This window comes from Mchenga conophoros, linkage group LG3 (genome assembly GCF_057382185.1).
Source record: "Mchenga conophoros isolate Kocher_MC1m ecotype Shallow Benthic linkage group LG3, M_conophoros_male_GT1.1, whole genome shotgun sequence".
Classification (NCBI taxonomy): Eukaryota; Metazoa; Chordata; class Actinopteri; order Cichliformes; family Cichlidae; genus Mchenga; species Mchenga conophoros.
Window position 1 is genome coordinate 24,789,507 of NC_140528.1, and position 22,616 is coordinate 24,812,122.

Here is a 22,616-nt window from a genome sequence, read left to right on the forward strand (position 1 = left end):
AATGAGTCTAAACATGATGACCTAACTAGTGATACCCTGACACACACACACACACACACACACACACACACACACACACACACAGCATGTTATGCCAGTTTCAGCTGAAACTATGTTTCAAACCATGTTCCGGGTTTTTAGTTCACCATTTATGAGGCTTCAAGAAGAAAATAAAAGACAGATCTGAATGTTTGAAAATGTTTTGGAAAGATTCTGTAAAGATGAGATGAAAAATACTCAAAGGATAAATTTAATTGGTTTATTATTTAGATAAGTTGAAAAAAGTTAAACAAGCAAGTAAATGAAGAAACAAGGTAAAATGAAGTAATAATGAAAAAAGTTAAACAAGTAAATGAAGAAACAAGGCAGAGGAGAGAAAAGCCCAACAATCCCCTCTGAGCAAGCAGTTGGCGACAGTGGGGAGGAAAAACTGCCTTTAAACGGGCAGGAACCTCCGGCAGAACCAGGCTCAGGAGGGGACAGTCAACGGCCGGGACTGGTTGGGGGGGTTAACAGAGGTGGAGCAAGACGAGGCTACATCAGGTGAGGAAGCAGTAGCGTCTCTCCTCCAGAACAAGTGGAACCATTTTCTCTTTTTTTTCATGCACTTTTCCACGAGCGCTTTTTTCTCCAGGATGAGATTTCTCAGCTCATCGATGGTTTCTGCGTTTTGTTCTTCAAGTTTCTCACATCTTTGTTCCACCTCTTCCAATGTTGCTTGTTGTTCTTCAAGCTTGTCTTTGAGTTGTTTGGATGTTGCCTCCTGTATCAGCTTGTCCTTGTGCATGTCTGCATTTCTCTGTTGGACCTCTTTGTGCTTGTCTTCTAACTGCTCGTTTCTTTTCTGGATTTCTTGGAGCGTGAGCTGCAGGTCTTCATGTATTTTGTCTTCTTGTTGTTTTTGCGCCTGCATTTGAGTGTTTTCACGCTTCAAGTTATTGAATTCCACCAAAATCCCCTTAACGAGCTCGGAGTTGTTTCTCGCTATCTGATCGATCCTTCTCTGCATCTGTGAGCAGCGTTTCTCCAGTTTGTCCTTTTCTTCTTCCACTTTAGTTGCTTTGTCCTCCAGCTGATTACAAAACTCTTGCAGTTTTAGATTTTTAGACTCAAAGTCCTGGACGATACGTTTTCCTTCTTTCAGTCTTTCCTGCTGTTGCTCTTTCTGTTGAAGAAGGTCTTTATTTTGGCGCAGTGTTTCATCCAGGCTTTCTTTCAGCATGCGGTATTTTTCCTGCATGCTCTTCAGTTCGTGCTGCATGTCTCGTTGCTTTTTGTCCTGCTCTTCCTTCTGTTGGAGGAATTCTTTCTTTTCTTCCACAGCTTCATGGAGCTGTCTTTGGAGGAGCTGATTCCTTCGGTCCATGTATTGGAGATCCCGTTGTATCTTATCAGTCATCGTTTTCTTGTCTTGGAGCTGGTTGGTCATTTCTTTTAGTTCTGCACTCTTTTGCCTGTTTTCTTTAATGAGGTGCACAATCTGCTCTCGGCTCTGAGCAAACTTGATTCCCCAGCCCTCATTAATAATTTTTATGTCCGGCTGGCGCTGTTGTCTTTCTTCCAGCTCTTTATTTTGGGCTTCCATTCGTCTACATTTGTCCTCCAGTTGAAGTTTCTCTTCTTCAATTTGTTGCATTTTTTTCTGGAGAAGGTAGTTTTCCTTCCTACTCTCCTCTAACGCCCTTTGGAAGGATGAGGAGCCATTTGGGGAAATTGGCCGGCCACGCCAGGAAGGAGAGGCGGCGTAATCTTTTTGAATTGGTTGTTTTTTTCTTGGAAACATGTTGGAGTTTCTATACGATGACTTTGAAGAGCTTGTGGTGAACGTTTTGTAGGCTGCAAACACAGATGCTGCTGAAACGAACTAAAACTTGCTGTTTCTCACCCCTACTTAAGGAAAAACATCAAAGGACTTAAGATTCTTAAGATCTATGACATCATCACTCCCTAAGCCAATGAGATTGTCACAAGACATTTTGGAATGGGGTATTTTTTTTTAAACTGTTTTCAAACTTAACTTAAAATTTCAGTGTTTCCTGGTTGTGGACTATTGGTTAGTCCAGCCGATTAAGAAATTAATTGTCACAAACATCACTAATATTATATAACAGACGACAGAAAACACGAGTTTTTTTTCTACTCAATAGAGGTATAATAAAAGTTTTTTTAATTATCCTACTTTTTATAAAAGAGAACATTTATTAAAGATTATGTATTTAATTAAAAAACTCTGTTCATCTAAAGCAGGGGTCAGCAACCTTTAAGACCCAAAGAGCCAAAGAGCCATAATTGGCCTATCTGGGGTTGAAAGGCTCGATAAATGCACGGCGTTTCGCCGGGTACACCGGCTTCCGCGAGTGTGACGCTTATTTTGAGCGATGAAAAAATAAGAAAATATAATTTTATTTGTATATTGCAAAATCACAATAATCTTCCAATTTAGAACTACAAGTTAAAAAAAGAACTAACATAAATAAAATACACTTCAGCTAATTTATTTTCACAAACCACGCGGAGCCGCACTATAAGGACTAAAGAGCCGCAGGTTGCCGACCCCTGATCTAAAGGGTTTAACAAAAAGGGGGAGCTTCCTGCTGGAAATTGAAATGTCCCCATGTCCCCACTGGGCGATCGTGGCTCAAGAGTTAGGAGTTCGCCTTGTAATCGAGCCCCGGCTTGGACAGTCTCGGTCGTTGTGTCCTTGGGCAAGACACTTCACCCGGCAAGACACTTCACCCGTTGCCTACTGGTGGTGGTCAGAGGGCCTGGTGGCGCCCCAGGGTGGCTGTAGCTACATCACCAGTGCGTGAATGGGTGGATGACTGAGCGTGGGTGCTTAACTAGTTAAAAAAACAAACAAACATCTGTCTCTTATTTTTTATGTCACACAGGAAAGAAGCTTCAATGTCTGATGAGAAGACATTAATTTGTTGGTGTTTGTGGTGTTTGGTGCAGTTTTCTTGTTCTCTGGCTTGTTGTTTATTTACAGTGGAGATGAAGATCTCTAACAAGTTGATTTGTTCACATTTGCACATTTTTAAGAGGAATGTGTTTTTTTGAGTTTGTACACTATATGCATGTAAGGCAACCGTTTCCTTTGTGTGTATTTTTGTGTGCTGCTCTTTTAACAAAAGGGGAACAAAAGACATTTAAATCGACCTCAGATGATTTGTTTAAATTTTTACAAGGTCTTACTGAGGTGATGCAAAGTGAAACATGCTTCTTTTTTGGTAATGTGCTGGAAAAGCTTGAAAATTGACCTTGAATGTGCTTAAAAAGTGCTTGAATTTGACCCTAAAAATGTGTATGAACCCTGCATATATTGCAGTATTTACAGTTTATAGTAGGAATTTCATGGCAACAGCTAATCTTTATTTTGTTTACTGGGAAATGAAATGCTGCCAATTCACAAAGCTGTGCTTCAGCTGCACTTCCTGTTGTAGACTTGTGATGCACACAGGCTCTGTTCCAGCACTCAGCATGTTCTTCCTTATTTGCTCCACCAGGGGGAGCTCCTAAACTATGACATCTTGATAGGAGTGAACCAGGGAGAGGGGCTGAAGTTTGTGGACGACAGTGAGGACAACGACGGCATCTCAGCTGCGGCGTTCGACTACACCATCTCCAACTTTGTTGACAACCTCTACGGCTACCCAGAGGGTGAGGACGCCACCTCTGTACACTGCCACTTTTTCAGTTATTCCATTTTACAGCCTCCTCTCACTTAACTGCATTTTGCAGCATCATCAGGTTTTGTCTCATTAGGAGCCGCGTTTGTTGATCTGTTAGTTTTTTTTCTGTTTGCTGTATTCATTAAAATAAACGGATAATCGTCAAAATGACAAATGTGGACAATTATCAAAGCTTACATTACAATTCTGACAGCTTGAGTTCACATGAATTTTCAAAAGAATATAAAAAGCTGTGAAAGTGCTTTAAGCGTTTAAAACATGCGAGTAAAGAATGGAATCAGTAACATGTGAGCCCAGTGAAGTGCATCAAACAAGACAAGCGTGCTAAAGAGAGCCACTCATCCACATCACGGCGTGTCTGCGCCTTAACCTTTGAGGCTCTGTGGGCAGTAATGCTATCATCCCCCAGGTAGTGGGCTCCCAATCTCAGTGTCGGTGTTTCTGACAGATCGGCCTGCGAACCCCTCACAGCCGGACCACAGTCACAGTACAGACATGTTTGGATAATGCAGTCATGCTTCCTCTCTGCTGCCTGTCACTCCTTCTGTTATCAGAAAGACTTTTTTTTCCTCTCTAGATTTCTCACTCACTTCCTGTTTACGGACCACCAGTGGGTGGCACCAGCTGTGGCCACTGCCAAACTCCATGCTGAGTTTCAGTCCCCAGTTTACTTTTACACGTTCTACCACCACTGCCAAACCGAGACGCGGCCCGAGTGGGCCGACGCCGCGCACGGAGACGAGATACCTTACGTGTTCGGCGTACCGATGATCGGTGCCACGGACCTGCTCCCGTGCAACTTCTCCAAGAACGATGTGATGCTGAGCGCTGTGGTCATGACTTACTGGACTAACTTCGCAAAGACTGGGTAGGCCTCATGTCACAGTAGTGTAAACTGTACACGTTACTGTATGTTCTCTGACAGCCTTCTAGTCATGTTGAATACTTGAATCTAGGTTGCTAGTTTAATTTCCGTGTGGCTTTGAAGAATTGAACATACTGGTTCACCAAAAGCATCCAGATCCCAGAGCAGCCGGTTGGTCTTAGATAGTTTAAAGGTTGCACAGAGAATGGGCCTCCTGTCTGTATTCAGTGTATTGATGCCACATGTTACTTATAATGGAGACTGAATATAACTTTGAACTGAAACGTTTAACCTTTATGCTCCACCAGGGACCCCAACCTGCCCGTCCCTCAGGACACCAAGTTCATTCATACCAAGCCCAACCGCTTCGAGGAGGTCATCTGGACCAAGTTCAACTGGAAGGACAAGCAGTACCTTCACATCGGTTTGAAACCTCGTGTCAGAGACAACTACAGAGCTAACAAAGTGGCCTTTTGGCTGGAATTAGTCCCTCATCTTCACAGCCTGCACGACGTGCTCTTTCCCACCACTACGCGCTCCCCCGCAGGCCGTGACCCCGGCACCATGAGGCCCAGAAACAACGTTCCTCGAACCACTCGTCATCCTTACCCTACCTTCCCATCAGATCCTGAGCCCGAGGGCTCAGAGCGCCCGCCCCAGGACCTCTTTCCCGGAGACACCCACGACTACTCCACCGAACTGAGCGTGACAGTTGCAGTTGGAGCGTCGCTCTTCTTCCTCAACATCCTGGCCTTCGCCGCCCTTTACTACAAGCGTGACAAGCGGCACGAGATGCGCCGGCACCGGCTGTCCCCTCAGCGGGGCGGCCCCGCCAACGACCTGGCTCACAGCCAGGAGGAGGAGATCATGTCCCTGCAGATGAAGGACTGGGAGCACGACGCTCACCACGACATGGAGCCCCTGCGACCCCACGACATCCTGCGGCCCGCCTGCCCTCCCGACTACACCCTGGCGCTGCGCCGCGCCCCCGACAACGTGCCGCTGATGAAGCCAAACACCATCACCGTGATCCCCAGCACCATCACCAGCATGCAGCCTCTTCACGCCTTCAACACATTCCCCTCCACCGGCCACAACAACACCCTGCCCCACCCCCACTCCACCACCAGGGTATAGTAGGGACAGGCCCGACACAGCGCCACCTAGGGACCAGGAACACTGGCTCTGCTTCCGCTCTGGAAGGGAGGCCTCTAGACGTGGGCCTTCGTTCTGTCCTCTTATTCTCTTCTTTCTCCAAAAGCAACTACACCTGCTGCGTCATGTGCTGTGAAACTTGGCAGCTCCCTCCACTGGTGGCATGTGGAGGTGCAACTGAAGTGTCCAGCAGCAGATGAGCAGTTTGGGGTGGGTGACTCAGATCTTTCAAAGATACTGTTTTCAAAGACGGTCTGATGTTGTGTGGTACGCTGGAGCCACTATCAGGGACAAACAGAGACTGCAGCATGTTGTGCGCTCTGCTGAGAAGGTGATTGGCTGCAGACTCCCATCTCTGCAGGACCTGTACGCCTCCAGGACACTGGGGCGTGCAGCTCAGTCACAGCTGACCCTTCTCACCCTGGACACAGTCTGTTTGACCTGCTCCCCTCAGGCAGGAGGCTCCGGTCCATTCGCACCAGAACCTCTCGCCATAAGAACAGTTTCTTCCCCTCTGCTGTTGGACACATGAACAATAACCGTATGACTGTTCCCACCACTACCACGTGACCCTACGCTGTGTTCACTGCATCATTCCATGTTTGGCCCTGATCACCACCTGCACTCATGTATATATCTATCTACTTAGCACTTTTAATCCTTATTTTTATTTTTATTTAAGTGTTATATGACAGTATGTTTGCACTGAAGCACCGCAGCAATTTCCTAATGTTGTAAACCTGCTCAACATTTGGCAATAAAACCGTTTTTGATTGTGATTACTGTCAGCATTTTAATCGCTAGTTTAAAGGCTGCAGCTGTTGCTCTAACATAAATGTAACAGGCCTCAGTGCTGGTTCTAATAGTCTGAGCTGCTTCCAGCTTTATTTGTGAAGAGCACAGCAGCTTACAAAACACGTAGCTAGCTCGTACAGCTGCGACGTTAAACTTTCATGAGCTAAGATGACCTTAAAATAACGGGGCTACGTGTGGTGATGCTAGCGTTAGCCACGTTAGCGCGTTAACTTCACAGGTGGTCAGACTGAGTAAACAGGCACTAAGTCAGAGGTTGGGCTCTCCGTTTCGCTGCAGGATCCCTTCATTCATGCAATTTATGCAGTTTATTAAAGTGCAATTGGAAAAAGGATTTTGAAATGCAGTTTTTAAAAGCATTTCAAAAATCAGTTTATTAAATGGGAATTCAAAAATGAATTTACAAATGCAGAATTTATTCTATAATTCATTACTTAAGCACAGAATTCTTTATTTCGATGCGCGTGGCTCTTGTGTTCCTCCATACAGGAGTGAGAACGTGTTGGCATTTGGGTCCTCCTTCCCCTCATCATAGTCTGCCACGCAGGCCGTGACAGAAAAGCCCACTAAAAGAACGCCCACAAGAGCAAAGCAATGGTTTTGACTTGATCAGCATTAACCCCGCCCCCTGACTTTGATGGGTGAAGCTGACAAATAAAATGTATTTATGAACAGCGATGCAGGGCCAGGAGTAGCAACGTGAATTAAATAAATACATCATTAAATAATTCATTAAATGTGTCAGTAAAATAATCAAAATAGAAAACAAACCAATAATTGATTAAATATGTAATTAACTAATTTGAATTGTATATAAACAAATATTGAAAAATTTTAAATGAAATTAATGGATAATTCATTATTAATATATATCTTTAATTGATTATGTAGATTTTTTAAATTAATTACTGAAATAGTTCATTCATTAGTGATGCATTTATTTAATGCAACCATAAAATTATTGCTAGTTTAAGTAAAATCAATTTAAGACATCAATATTAAAGGTTAACTTATGATAATGAATACATGCAACTATAACTGATGACATAAAAATGAGGATTTCTTAAGCTGAAGCCAAAGTGCTGACTCATTTGTCATGTTACTCTCAAATGTTTTCCCTAATAACAAGAACATAATTACACTTTAGCCACAAGAGGGCAGCAGCATTAATATAAGTCACATGTATATAAAGGTACAGTGATTATATTACAGTGATTTTGACAAAAACAAAACAGTTGATGGCAGTGTGTTTTTCCATGACAGAATAATTACGCACACCCCACTTTGCAGTTATTTATTTGTAAAAAATGTTTGGAATCATGTATGATTTCCGTTCCACTTTGTGTTGGTCTTTCACGTGGAATTCCAATAAAACTGATTCATGTTTGTGCTGTAATGTGACAAAATGTGGGAAAGTTCAAGGGGGCCAACACTCGGACCGGCGGCCGCCTCGGGTCTCTGCTCCTCCCGCCTCCCCTTTCCCTCATCCACCTGCTGCCTCTGTGGAAGCTCCGCCATAGCCACCACCAAACAACGGAGTTATTTCTACACATCGACCAGCATCCGGCCAATCCACCATCTTCCATCGTTTATACCGTTACAAAAAAAAAAAAAATCATAAAAAAACATCATTGGCCCAGAAAAACGAAAAATCATCATCGGTATGCCCGATGGCCAGTCCAGCTATGGTCGTGCCATCAGTTAACCCTTCGCTTGCCAGCTGTGACACGCGTGCCCAGGGTTGCCGACCCCTGCTCTAAAGCATCTGATTTGGATTCCTGAGATCAAATATATTTTCCTTTGTGTTTGTTTTCTTCCCATTTGTGGCTTTAATGTAGTGTTACATCCTGTTTGTTTGCTTTCATCTGTATACATGTCCAGATTCACTGTTATGTTTCTATTCTTACATTGCTGTGTGATCACTGTTCCCTCTGCTGACTGATGTGACCTTTTGTATCTCACACTGATACTTGTCATATTTGTATCTGCGCCTAAAAGATAAAAAGTTTTCCATGCTAAAACACAGCTCCACCTCCTGCAGTTCTCCCTCTGAACCACTAGATGTCTCTGTTATCTAAATGAAGACGTGCAGCACAGCAACCACAGCAGCGCTCAGATCACACGTGTCCTGTTATTATGTATAAAAGCATGAAACAGGTGAGACAGGTGGGATCAATATTAATGTTGTGGAAATATATGAAAAAGCAACAGAAGAGTGAAAACATTTCGTGTTTCTAGAAAGATCTTTCAGCTCATAGCTGCTCACAGACTGTATTTACAAGTGACAAACTTCAACTCTACAGTACATCTACAGTATATATCAAATATATTCTGTATTCAAATCTATTGAGTGATGTTTGAAAGTCTTTCCAGGTGAGTTTGATCCAGGAGGGTCTGAAGCCAGAGTCAGACAGAGACTGTGCAGAGACTGTAGAAGGACAGAGCAGCAGCAGAGCAGTCCAGATACACTGATGATCCTCTGTCAGATCCAGAGGGACACACAGGGATGATGCTGGACTCTACATTGTGTCTGACAGTGGAGCTGTTCTCAGAGCAGTTCACTCTGCAGCACTGACAGTCATCTGCACTTCTTCTCATTCCTCTGTCAGTCACTGCTGGATGAAGCTCTCCTCTCCACCTCCCAGTAACATGGCCCAGTCAGAGCGTCTCTACACACAAGCTGCTGCTGCTTCAACCTCTCTGGATCATCAGGACACAGCTCCTCCTCTCTCAGCACACACACCGTCCTGTTTACCATCACCAGCTCCTCCTGCAGAGAGAAGAAGGAAGAGCAGAGGAGATAAACGAGTGTTTCCAGAGACTCTTCATCAGCTGTCAGTCAGTGATGCAGCACATCCAGTATAAAGAGCAGCAGGGACTTCAGTGCTGGGACTGTACTAGGACTCATTGTTGCTTCACTTTTTCTAATCTTTGGATTTTTATTGAAGTTGATGAAAATGTTTTTCCCTCCTAGTTTGAGTTTGGACTTTCATTCATTAGAAGAACCTTGGTGTGTCCACTCTGAGCTCTGTAGGAACCCCAACAACAAGCCCAACAATCCAGATGGACGGTTCCAGCTGTTAACTGGAGGAATTCCATCCAAACATCTGCTCTCACTAAATTCTTCCTCACCTACAGACTGTGTTCTTCACTGCTTTAAACTTGGAAATGAATGCAGTCATTGGTCTGCGTGCTGCTTTGTTCAGAGAGCTGATTGGCTGTTGACAGTGTTTGATCAGAGCGTGTCAGCCGTTACCATGGTGACCATAAAGGTCAGAAACAGGAAGTGTTTGTGTCCAATCCTGAAGCCTGTCACCATTCTCCTCTCACAGCTTCACTGAGAAGCTGCAGCTTTACAGGAAACACTGGATCTTTGTTTCATACTGACTGTGTTTAGTACAATACTGCTGACAGCACCACCCACTCACTCCATCACTCTACTGACCACAGAGTCTCCAGTCTGTAGTCTGGACTCTGCTGAAGATCAGACAGCTGCTTCACATCTGGATGCTTCAGGTTGTTTCCTTGCAGCTCCAGCTCTCTCAGATGGGAGGGGTTGGACTTCAGTGCTGCTGCCAGATAATCACAGCTGATCTTTGACAAACCACAGTCCCACAATCTGTATAAAGAATGAAAGATGTAAGTTTATTAGACAAAGTGTGAGCTTGAAATCATTCAGTGTTTCATCATCTGTTCAGAGCTGAAGAAGGTTCAGAATGTAGAAGTTTAGAAAATGGAAACTCCAAACAGCTGAAGCCAACAGGAAGCAGCTTCAAACAGGAAACTGTGCAGAGTTTCAGACTATATGTCCTGATGCAGCCAGTTGGATTTTGGAGATTTGAATCTCTGTTCTGTGACTAAGTCCTTGAATCATTTCTTCCAGTTGGTCCAACAAGACAGACTAAGTGTTGGACATGTGTTGTGGCTCCATTAGGGGAGCTTCTAAATGTGATGTGATGGCCCCTCTGGGTCTGTCAGGTCACAGGACTGAAGAGAGCTCAAACTGGGCACACAGCTGTTCCAGTCTGGACCAAAGACTCTATACTGGGACTGAGGGACTGCTTTGACTGCACCCACTGGGACTTTTTAAAGGCTCATGTTCTCACTTAGATCATCGATTTCTACTTACATTTCTTTCTGGGAAAAATGGGGATTACTTTGGAAACAGGAAGTATTTTCCCCAATAAGCAGCCCTGGATTAGTAAATCACTTCAACATGTTCTCAGGCAGAAGAAGCTGTCTTGTTATGAGGGAGAGAAGAAAAAGATTGAGGCACAGAAACTTGTTGAAAGAGAGATAAAGCAGCTAAAATCAGGTGTAAAAGTAAAGCAGAGGATGAGCTGAATAAAGGACACTCAAGGCTGGCTTGGAAAGGAATGAAGTCCATGGTGGGGATGCAGAACAAGGAGCAAAGATGAATGTGATGCTGAATCAGCAGAAGACTTGGACTCATTTGATTCCAGCTTTGATATCATTGATTTCAATGAAGAGCTTTGTGATTGTAGCAAAGGGCTGGTAGCTCTGAGAGTCCCACTGATGAGGTGTTTGTGTGGAAATCTCTTAGTGGGACCAAAGAGAGAAAAAGCCCTGGTCCTGATGCTGTGGGAGGGAAATGATTGAAGTGTGCTGTGAGGAACTGACTGGGAGATTTTCACACATTTTCCAGTCCTCCTTGGAACAACAGGAAGTTCCCAGCATATGGAAACAAAGGTTAAGTGTCCTATGGCACTCAGTGATGATGGTGCTGTGGCCCCACCACCTCCACCTCTTTGTAAAGGAACTAACTGTCATCTGAAGCTTCAAATGGAACTAAGACTTCCTCCACTAGGTGGCAGTGTCTGATGAGAAAGTGTTAGTGGAGCTGGCCTGGAGTCAGAAACAGGAAGATGCAGGATTTGGGCTGAAATGGGGAAAAGTGGTTCGCACTAGTGCCTTAAAGCAAGAAGGTTGTAGGTTGAAGCTTGTTGGCCTTTCTGTGGAGGGTGGATGTTCTCCCACAGTCCAATGAAATGCTGCTTAGGTTCATTGGTGCTTCTAAATTGGCTGTAGGTGTGGATGTGAGAGAGTGCTTCTCTGTGTCTCTCTGTTGGCCCTGTGATGGACTGCTCACCTGTGCAGGTGGACCACGCCTCTTGCCCTATGACAGCTAGGGCACAGGTTGCAGCCCTGTGAGCCTAAGCTGAATAAACAGTTAGCAAAAATGATCCATAGATGGCCTGAAATCCCCCAGTTAGCAGTTTGGTAGATAGCTATGACATGCTAATCCCATCCAGCAGCTGTATTCTACCTGTAAGCTGATCCCTGCTGAGCCAAAGCACTTTTTCATATACAAATTACAACCTTTAATAGAAACCTATTGGTCAGCATCTTATTAGCCTGCTGTTAGCTTCATTCCACAGAAAACTGAGAGAAACTAACAGAGTTGATAAAGAATAAAGAGAAATGTGCTGATTTAAAGCCTTTGAAGTGCTTCAGATGATCTCTGTCCACTTCTGTCCACTCATTCATTCATGTAAGCTTTCTAATGCAGCTTTGATCTTCACAGTCTGCTTCATGAAACTCATTCTAACCCTGAATGTCAGAGTGTTCCTCCTTCTCTTTCCCATCATTCATGCTGGCAGTGGAGGAGATTTGGATGTTGGACTGTGTTTTGGATGATGTGTGTATGTTTGTGTTGGACTGCTGTCTGTAAAGCAAACGCACATTTTGCTTTGGATTTCAGTGTCAGACAGACTTTAAGGTGGAATGAAGAGTTGGAGAGTTTCACAGTGAATTATCCAGTGGAGGATTTTTCTTCTTCTTTGAAGGTTTGAAATGTGAACATTGTTCTGCTGCAGTCAATGGACTAAACCAGAGAAGAAGAAAACAGACTTTACCATGAAGATCCTCAGTGTGGATCAGTATAATATCAGCCTGATGTCTGCAGTTTAGTGTCAGCACAACTTTCACATCATATTCATCTCAGCACAACTAAAACATGCTGACTGACCTCAGAGTTTCAAGTCCACATCCTGGACTCTCCAGGAAACCACACAGATGCTTCACTCCTGAATCCTGCAGGTTGTTCTTGGTCGAAGACCAGGAATACTCATTACTCAGGTCCAGCTGTCTCAGATGGGAGGGGTTGGACTTCAGTGCTGCTGCCAGATAATCACAGCTGATCTCTGACAAACCACAGTCCCTCAATCTGTATAAAGAATGAAAGATGTAAGTTTATTAGACAAAGTGTGAGCTTGAAATCATTCAGTGTTTCATCATCTGTTCAGAGCTGAAGAAGGTTCAGAATGTAGAAGTTTAGAAAATGGAAACTCCAAACAGCTGACAGAGTTCATACGCCTTTGTCAGGGTCAAATTCAAGCAAGACCATGTGAAAATTAAAACACATCATCCTAGGTGAACTTAAACACCTTTGTTCCCCTTTTGTTAAGACATAGAAAAGTACACCACACAAAAATACTGCAAAAGGAAACGGTCGCCTTATATACATAGTGTATAAACTCAAAATGCACATTTCACTTCAAATTAAGATTAAGGCTTTGAACAGATCACATAGTTCAGTTCAACATATAAGACTTTAAGAATGCACAAGCATCTACTTAAAATCTATTTAATTTATCATCCATGATATTATTTTGTACAATTCCAATGTATTTTGTTCATCTCCCTTAAATAAACAGGCAGTCTTAAAGTATGAAATATTCATATACAAACACATATAAATGTGTGTACTGTCTCAGTGGCTGATAGTACCCCACAGGCCTCAGTGTGAGCTTGAAGACATTTATAATGTTTAAGTAGTTTAATGTGCAGGTGCTGACGATAAACACATTTTGAATGAAAGCCGGGGAACTTTGGTAGCACAGAAACAAGTGGCTATTCTTTGTGACTATATGGATCACTCACAATACCATTATTTCACACAAAGGCACCAAATTAATACTCAAAAAAGCTGCAGCAATACACACAAATATAAACAGTACTTGGTGACAACTTTGCTTTTAGCCTTTAACCCTTCTTGACTACTTTTGATGTGGCCTCTATATTTTACCTTTAAAAACAGTTTATCTTGCCAATCTGTTATTTTCTCATTTTGACCAACTGTATCAGCACAATTTATCTAAATTCAGACAAAATTTAAAATACAAGTAGAAAGTGATATTTTGACTGTAAAAACCACACACATGTTTAACGAATCATCTTCATAACTTGAAATGCAAATAGAGATTGTACACTTTTAAAAATACGCACACGTTTTGCAAACAACAAAGTTATATGGTACTATTTACCAAAAAATGCAGCCAAGGCTCAGACGTTTTTCATATAATCATTTCAAACTATTTACAGAACAATCAGGTGTCAAACAATAGTTTGTGTCACTCTAACACATATGAGAACAGCACAGGGATAAACCTGCAGGTCTGACAGCAGGTGTGTCACTCAGCGTTTACACTGCAATCTGCCTTTGTTGGCTTTAAGGCAGCAACTGTGACGATCACTAGTAGAACTGACACACAAAACAAAACAACAGCTACACACTAAATACACAAGACAACAAACTAACTTGAGACCAAACACGGTAAACGTCACAAATCTCTCACGTATCAAAACTCTCTCTCTCTTTCGCTCACTCGCTCTCTCTTGCCGGTCACTCCTAAAACTTCCCCCTTTTGCTAAACAACCAAATGTCATGTTTCCATATCATTTTTGATTGGTCGACATGGTACATTTTCCCACCTATAGGGCTTTGGAGCGTGATGTCACGGGATATGGGCCACGCCCCCTTCCGCCATGACAGTAGGCCAGCCAAAGGATACCATTTCAGCTATGGATCGTACGTGTTGTGTTGTCGGTTGCAACGTTAGATCACACGATCGTGAAGGCAAGAAGCTGGATAACGGGCTCTCTTTTCATCGTTTTCCGTCCTGGAGGCAACGTGAGGGATCCCATGTATCCGATATTACTAAACAAAGACGTCAGGCTTGGATTGCAGCGGTGAGACGAGCGGATATCGAGTTCTCTGCAATCCCCAGCTTTTTGTTGGTTTGCTCACGGCATTTTCTTTCCGGTGAGTTCTAAATTAATTCATATCACTCTTGAAAGGCTTTTAGTGTTATTTTCAACGTGCTGAGGTCATAGATAATGAGATAAAACATGCTAATGTGTGATGCTGCAGAACCACATCATGTCGACTGAGTAGCTTATGATTTGGCATTATTGCAGGCAAACCAGCATATGAAATGGATGTAACAAATCCAGACTGGGAACCAACACTGCACATGGGGCATGACGACATACCTGTATCAGACTCGGACCGGCACTCAAGGCGTACGCAACGGAAGCGAAAAAGAGCACCCATCGGAGGTAAACAACCCCCCCCCCTCTAAAAACATACTAAATTGCTATCACTGTACACTAATCCGCACATAACTTCCAGATGAATCACACACCTGTCATTGGAATATTGGTGTACATTTACCTTATGTCTAATTTTATCTTACAGGCTTTCGTTATGCAGCTGCAGAGTCTGAAGGTGTGCCCCGTGCAGAAGTGATTGATGAAGATCTGACAGAAGACCAACAGCAAAATCACAATGTCATGGAGGCAGTGGACAGCAGTTGTGTTGGACAAGTGGAGGTTGAGGTAGCAGCTGCAAATGTGGATATACTGAAGAAATGTAAACCTTTTAAAATGATGACAGATTACAAACTCTCAGCTGTGTCTGTAATCAAACCTCTGTAACTTTGCTTCACTTCAGCAGCATCAGCTCATGTTCACATGTTGATTCATGGTTTGCTTCAGTTTTTGATGGACTGCAGAATATTTTGAAGGTTATCTGCTATAAAAAGCCAGAACAGGAAAATCTGCTTCATGTGTTTCTGTTTGATCCTCAGTGACTTTGACACAAAGGCCTCTGCTGTGATGATCACACCTCTGATCAAGTCTCACAGTGTCAGCTTTGTTTTTATACATATGGATATGTGCTGATAAATGATCAGAGTTATAATATTTCCCACTGCCTGCTGTGTGCCGTGACCTTTGACCTGCTAAAGACAGTCAGCTGTGGATTATTCATTGTTGTGTCTGATACTTAGAACTGTGAGGAAGAACACTACACAGTTAATCAGGGTCCCCTCTCTCTGAATCAGGAAAGGTGGGCAGGCCGTGTGTGGGCCACGGGCCATACGTTGAGTCTCACTGTTTGAAATGTGAACATTGTTCTGCTGCAGTCAATGGACTAAACCAGAGAAGAAGAAAACAGACTTTACCATGAAGATCCTCAGTGTGGATCAGTATAATATCAGCCTGATGTCTGCAGTTTAGTGTCAGCACAACTTTCACATCATATTCATCTCAGCACAACTAAAACATGCTGACTGACCTCAGAGTTTCAAGTCCACATCCTGGACTCTCCAGGAAACCACACAGATGCTTCACTCCTGAATCCTGCAGCTTGTAGTTGTAGCTCAGGTCCAGCTCTCTCAGATGGGAGGGGTTGGACTTCAGTGCTGCTGCCAGATAATCACAGCTGATCTCTGACAAACCACAGCCCCTCAATCTGTATAAAGAATGAAAGATGTAAGTTTATTAGACAAAGTGTGAGCTTGAAATCATTCAGTGTTTCATCATCTGTTCAGAGCTGAAGAAGGTTCAGAATGTAGAAGTTTAGAAAATGGAAACTCCAAACAGCTGACAGAGTTCATACGCCTTTGTCAGGGTCAAATTCAAGCAAGACCATGTGAAAATTAAAACACATCATCCTAGGTGAACTTAAACACCTTTGTCCCCTTTTGTTAAGACATAGAAAAGTACACCACACAAAAATACTGCAAAAGGAAACGGTCGCCTTATATACATAGTGTATAAACTCAAAATGCACATTTCACTTCAAATTAAGATTAAGGCTTTGAACAGATCACATAGTTCAGTTCAACATATAAGACTTTAAGAATGCACAAGCATCTACTTAAAATCTATTTAATTTATCATCCATGATATTATTTTGTACAATTCCAATGTATTTTGTTCATCTCCCTTAAATAAACAGGCAGTCTTAAAGTATGAAATATTCATATACAAACACATATAAATGTGTGTACTGTCTCAGTGGCTGATAGTACCCCACAGGCCTCAGTGTGAGCTTGAAGACATTTATAATGTTTAAGTAGTTTAATGTGCAGGTGCTGACGATAAACACATTTTGAATGAAAGCCGGGGAACTTTGGTAGCACAGAAACAAGTGGCTATTCTTTGTGACTATATGGATCACTCACAATACCATTATTTCACACAAAGGCACCAAATTAATACTCAAAAAAGCTGCAGCAATACACACAAATATAAACTGTACTTGGTGACTGTTAAGTCTAATTGTTGAATGTTGCCATTGTGTTTCTTAAATTTGTACAGTCTTAGTTCAAGCAGTAGGATCAAAGCCATTCCTTTGATCCTGGCCACCTCTCCAACCAGTCTGTGCTGGGGGAGGTTTTATTGTAGATACATCCTATCTGGAAGATCTGTTTCTTTTGATGTAAACTTCCTGGGTTTACGACCCTTTGGTCAGCAGGAGGTCTGACTGACACACACACACACACACACACACACACACACACACACACTTACAGAAGTTCACACATATACATAAAATGCTTTGTCTTAGAACAAAGGGGGCGTGGCTTTGTTCTGACGTGTTTTGTGTGAACTGTCTCCGAATAAAAGGTAGCAGGAGGAGGTCAGATCTGTGGTCATTTTCGTGGTGGACACAGACGAGAGAGAGTTAATCCCATACAGCTTATGACAAAATTTGATCCGAAGTGATTGATGGCCCTAATCACGACCTTTTGACCTCCCGCCCCTCCCCCCCCCGGAAGCGTGTAATGAGCGTGACAAATCGCATCCGGAGAAGGGGGGTGGGAAACCCCCCGCGTGTCGAATTGCTTCCTGAGAAGGGGGGGTGAACCCCGGAAGCGCGCCATCTGTTGCTAAGCGTGTCGAATTGCATCCTGAGAAGGGAGGGGGGGGAAACCTCCGGAAGCGCGTCATCTGTTGTTGGGAAAAAAAGTTTTTAGAGGGAGGGGGAAACCTCCGGAAGCGCGCCATCTGTTGTTGGGAAAAAAAGTTTTTAGAGGGAGGGGGAAACCTCCGGAAGCGCGCCATCTGTTGGAGGGGAATAAAAAAGCAGAGAGGTGGAGTCCGTCACAATTTCTAAGGCACAGACACAAGATGGATTTCCTTCTGCAGCCCAGCAGCGTTCCTGTGTCCGATGAGATCTGCTCTCCCAAAGAAGAAGGCTTTGAATATGACATATTCAATTACAGCATATTTACTATGGAAGGCCTCGATCCGGACCTTATGACCCTACCGGAAATACTCCGGAAGTGTCTAGTCATTTTCAGACCTGATGCGTCATGTTCCCTAAGCATGAGGGGAGGGGTATGGTTCCTGAAGCACAGCGGTGATGCAGCAGATGATTCTGTGATGTATAGAGAGACAGAGCGGATGTAATTTTACTTTCTTAAGCTGCACCGGCGTTTGTAATGGAAATAAAGAGTGACTTCCTGCATTGAAAAAAAGGGACTGGCCATCTCTTGGATTTATGTAAGCATCTTGCATGTATTTAACACAATTGCCTCATGTTTTAAAGATAAATGTAACTATATAGTGTAAAAACTACATGATATGCAGAAAGGGTGTATTAAATTGTTCATATCATGTTCAGGTGAAGTAAGTCAATAAGATAGCAACGTTAAATCTCGTGAAACCACGCGTGATTTCATCTCGCGGGCTTTGGATCGTGGTTTAAAAAATGCATCCATCTCAGTCAAGTCAAGCAGCCAACTCTACGTTTTTTGGTATGTCTTGATTTTTTGAATTAATGTTTACCATATTTCAGCCAAATGTAGTTAAACGTCTAAAGTGCCGCCATGTAACATGCTAAAAAAGAGCCGTTAGCTTATTTGCTGTTTTATCTGTTGTCAAAGAATTGGCGCTTTTTCATTTGAATTTGTCTTTGGCACAAGAGCCGTAATATCACATTAAACCTAATTGCGAGGCACTCATAACATAATTTGGTTTTCTGTGTGAATAGATTTGTCAACTGACTCTTCAGTTACATTGTGTATTTACTGCACCGTGGTGTTAGTGAGATTTTGGACATTGAACAGCTTTAGCTAATATCATCAGCGGTATTATGCTAGCTTACATCCCTACCCCTCCTGCCCTCACCTGCTGTCCTTTTGTTTTTGTTTTTGTTTTTGTTGATGCACATTGAGAGACCACATCTATTCTGCATTTCACCAGGAGTCAGCTGATGGATTGTGGGTTCAAGGTGTTATGGTAAGAAAGTATATTCTATTTTCGCTTAAGGTTTCTGTAACTTAATTATAATAGGTTTTTTATAATTATTAGGTGCATGCATACTCAAATAGACCACCCTATTAATACAACTGAGAAATCCAAAATCTGCCATAGGTTTAACTTATACCTGTATGTATTGTCAGAAAGGTGATTACTGGACTCACATTAATGCACACTTGAACTAAAATGAGGTTGTAACTTGTGGGTTCTTGGGTTGCAAATCAGAAATAAACATCTTTGGATTTTTTTAATCCCATAAGATCTGGAAACACAGTTTTTATTCAACAAAACATTACTGATTATTAACCAAGCACAGTGCCTGCTGTTATTTCAAAATAATTTTATGTCATTTCAGATGAAATGCAGCATTCCAGTGCATCCCAACCATGCCTTTACAGTCAAGGTTTCTGACGGAGCTGAGTTTCTCTCTGACAGTCTGCTGAAAGTGTTTGCAAAGTGATCGGGGGAACAGGGCACAAAGCTAAAGGATGTAGCTGCCATAATGACAGTAAGAACTTTAAAATTCTTTAACTACAAAGTGTATATGTATTGCATTAGGTCAGTAAAAGATTTTTATGCTGCATCCATTGAAACAGTCAACTATTACCTGTGAGTACTGATTCCACCGAAAGGATGCCATAATTTTCGTCATGCATTTACTGGCCCACTGAGAAAAATTGATCTTTTTAAAAAAATAAATGTTCTGGAAACTATATATCCATAAAGTTGATGTCAAACAGGAACTTTTGATATTGCTTTGTAGATGCTGGTGTTGCATGTTGACTGGTTTAAGTTTTTGTCTGGGATCATTTTCTTCTGTGCTACTGAAAAGTTCACAAATCTCTGTTTTCTTTGTTATAATACTTTAGGATGACATTAATGCTCGAAGGGAGTCTCATCAAAGTGCTCCGCATCTGTGTGAAAGACAATTGCAACATCTTGGTGCAGGAGTTCATGGTGAGTGTTTTATGAGTAGATTGTGGCTTTGCAACATTTAAAAATGCATTTAGTTATCCACTTGATCCTCATTGGACTGGTTAGGACCAGTAGTCCTCTTTAATAATTTGAAGTTCACATGAGGCCTGGTAGTGAACTCGGCCACCGGCCCTTGAGGCCCCACCCCTGTATTAGGGGTCACATCAGTGTGAAAAAACTTTAAATTTGTCATTCTAGTGAACAAAGGAAAATCCCACCAATATTTACATTAGCTTTTGTTTGAAAAAAAAAAAAAAGACCAACAGCTAACCAAATTGTGGGGCTGAAAGTCTAAATTCTAACATCTTCTGAGTGACAAAACCTGGATTTCTGATGGGCCGGTGTCTTTCTAACAAAAACTAATGTAAAATTATGTTTTTCACCCTCTCTTAGAAACTCTGTTAGACCATGAATGGCAGCATGGCAGGCCACTCTTTGGCTATAGCTATTTACTATGTTGCTTGCATTGGTTTAAATTACTCTAACATTAGAACTGGTAGATTCAAAAGAGATGAGTTTAAAAGGGAATCTTAAAAAAATGTTTTGTGTTTAACCAGGACTTGACTGAGGCCACTGCACAGATTGAGAAAACCACAATGAACATCTGTCTCCAGAGGATGCACCAGGCAATGACTTTTCTGATGTTGGCATCATCATCGAGGGTATAGTAGTTCTTCAAGATCTGGATAACGTGACCTTTGCAGTAGCCATGCTGTTTGGACCTTTTTTATTCCTTCAATATGAGTTACCCATCACAACTCTGCTACACTTTTGAGGTGATTCAAAGGGTGGTAATGGAGTTGGAAGCAACTCAGCTCTCAAGAAAAGTTCACAACTAAGACAAAACTGCTCCTGCAACGAAAGCTCACTGTTATGCATGTGAGGTGACCAGCTCTAGGTGAGAAGACATTTAAATCTCACACTTGTTCTGCTGCATTTTTGAAGCTCAATTCCAGGAACAGATCGCAGGGTTCATTTTTATATACACTGCAACTGCCATGAGGACGAGCCGTTTTTTTGTTGTTGTTGTTGTTTGTTTTTCCTTTTGCTCTGTACAAGTTCTCTGTTTGGCAGCATTTTTAAATTTCTCTTTGTATTTTTTCTTTCTTTTACTAGTGAAGAGATGTAGCATGAACAGTTATGCAGTCTAAATATCCCATATGGGCCGTGTGAAATGGTATTTTCAGTTTCATTCAGTTGAAGTAAGGAACGTTGAATATTTCTAAGTGTGCTGTTTTGAACCAAGATGTCACAGTATGATCAGTGCTGTAATTTTTGACAGTCACTGTATCAATGTTATTTTTGCGTCTCTTGAATAAAGGTTTTGACCTGCAAGTGCTAATTTCTTTAGTTATTGGGGTAAAATGGGTAATGTTAATAGGAAGGTGTTTGCCAATTCAGTAACCTAATTTAATGTTAATGGAAACTAACATTACCTCAAATTGTTTAGTTATAATTGTTGTTTAACTGAATCTTGACGTCAGAGGCCTTAAATAGAATGTTTTGTATTGTTCTTTCCCAACATTTTTCAAAAGAAAGAGTCTAATTTCTTTGCTGTGATTGATTCCAGAGAACACGGAAGAACTGACATTATTTAACTGTTGATTTATGTAGATTCAGTGGAGGAGTAATGTCAGTTTAATTCTTTACCTACTGTCAATGCAGTGAAATTAGACATTTTGTTTTGAAAGGTTACTGGTGGATGCCAGCAACCATCTTGGAAGAGGACAATATAATCTGTTATAAGGCCTCCATTTGAAAATTGTGTATTTGATACTAGAATATAATAGCAAAATGTAATTTGAAGATAACATGTAGTATTTAAGTGACCAAGTAGTATTGGGTAAAAGTTATTGAATGGTGTTGGGATAAAGTGAGAAAATTGTGAAGGATTAAAATATTTCAAGAGCTCAAATTACTTCATCAAAACATGTTTAAGTCACATTGTATCAACACAAATTGCACAGGTTTATTGAACATGAATAAATTGTGTTAATTTAACTCAATTGTTTAAGTTGCTGCCAAAGCAAAACATCTGTGTGCAACAAATGTCCACCATTGAATTAAGTAAATCCAACAACATATTTTTTTCAGTGTGTAGAGATTTCAATAGTATTTTATTTTCCTATAATACAGATGCTGTAAAAAACCTTTAAGATACACCATAGCTTGTGATGAAAAGAAGAACTTTCTATCCGCTTGTAACCTACAGGCTGCCTATGTGTAAAAAATGAATAAATATCCCTTAGTGAATACTACTTTTCCTTTTGAGAGACTGAAAAACAAACCATAATTGCAGCGACAGGCGATCTTGTTTCTCACACACACACACACACACACACACACACACACACACACACACACAAGAACAACACAGAGAAGAAGAAGAGGGGGTCGTTTTACTACACATCATAAAAACGCAATCATTCATCTTCCAACTGTATCTTTCTGTTCTGGCTTTCGAATCATAGGTTGTTTACTGAGCCGTACTTTGGGAGTCATACTGTTGTGATACTGGGGAGAAAAGGGTAAGGTTTAAACCATTACACACAAAACTTGAATAACCTAAAGAGTGTGCGAGACTGCTAGCTGTGTTGTTCAGCATTAAACTCATCTACAAATGTGTTAGTAAAGAGCGACTTGTACTTCTGTCCCATTAAGCAACGGTTTAACAAATTTCACTGCAAACTATAAAAGGAATCTGGATTTATACAGAACATAGTAGTGATGGATTAAGTGCAGGAAACACTAGTATAAGGTGT

The 22,616-nt window shown here is 41.9% G+C and overlaps 2 protein-coding genes, 1 long non-coding RNA gene and 1 pseudogene across 4 annotated transcripts in view; 2 read left to right on the forward strand and 2 right to left on the reverse strand.

The window, feature by feature from the left end:
- Window positions 1-645: 645 nt before the first annotated feature.
- On the reverse strand, window positions 646-1,783 carry LOC146577802 (uncharacterized; annotated as a pseudogene).
- LOC146577803 (neuroligin-2-like) lies at window positions 1,782-5,694 on the forward strand. The gene is made up of 4 exons (XM_085267718.1): window positions 1,782-1,820; window positions 3,444-3,677; window positions 4,247-4,560; window positions 4,866-5,694. The coding sequence occupies exons 1-4, from the start codon at window positions 1,782-1,784 to the stop codon at window positions 5,692-5,694; spliced, it is 1,416 nt and encodes a 471-aa protein (XP_085123844.1).
- A 2,110-nt stretch (window positions 5,695-7,804) lies between these two features.
- Window positions 7,805-22,616, reverse strand: part of LOC146577804 (protein NLRC3-like) — a 48,868-nt gene continuing 34,056 nt past the window's right edge. The window contains exons 8-11 of the mRNA XM_085268224.1: window positions 15,905-16,081; window positions 12,515-12,712; window positions 9,971-10,144; window positions 7,805-9,295 (exon numbers count right to left, since the gene is read on the reverse strand). Coding sequence (XP_085124350.1) covers window positions 9,283-9,295; window positions 9,971-10,144; window positions 12,515-12,712; window positions 15,905-16,081 — 562 coding nt within the window. The 3' untranslated portion in view covers window positions 7,805-9,282. The remainder of the gene's footprint in view (window positions 9,296-9,970; window positions 10,145-12,514; window positions 12,713-15,904; window positions 16,082-22,616) is intronic.
- LOC146577805 (uncharacterized) lies at window positions 18,094-21,814 on the forward strand. Of its 2 annotated transcripts, XR_014891409.1 has the most exons (4): window positions 18,094-18,858; window positions 19,235-19,387; window positions 19,749-19,836; window positions 20,412-21,813. It is a non-coding gene; the product is annotated as an uncharacterized LOC146577805 (long non-coding RNA). The 2 variants fall into 2 exon arrangements; XR_014891408.1 differs by having other exon boundaries at window positions 19,235-19,836; window positions 20,412-21,814.

Coding starts and splice junctions, on each gene's coding strand:
- LOC146577803 (XM_085267718.1), top strand. CDS start 1,782: ATGTTGGAGTTTCTATACGATGACTTTGAAGAGCTTGTG. Junction 1,821..3,443: donor ATGACTTTGAAGAGCTTGTG/GTGAACGTTTTG, acceptor TTCCTGTTGTAG/ACTTGTGATGCACACAGGCT. Junction 4,561..4,865: donor ACTAACTTCGCAAAGACTGG/GTAGGCCTCATG, acceptor ATGCTCCACCAG/GGACCCCAACCTGCCCGTCC.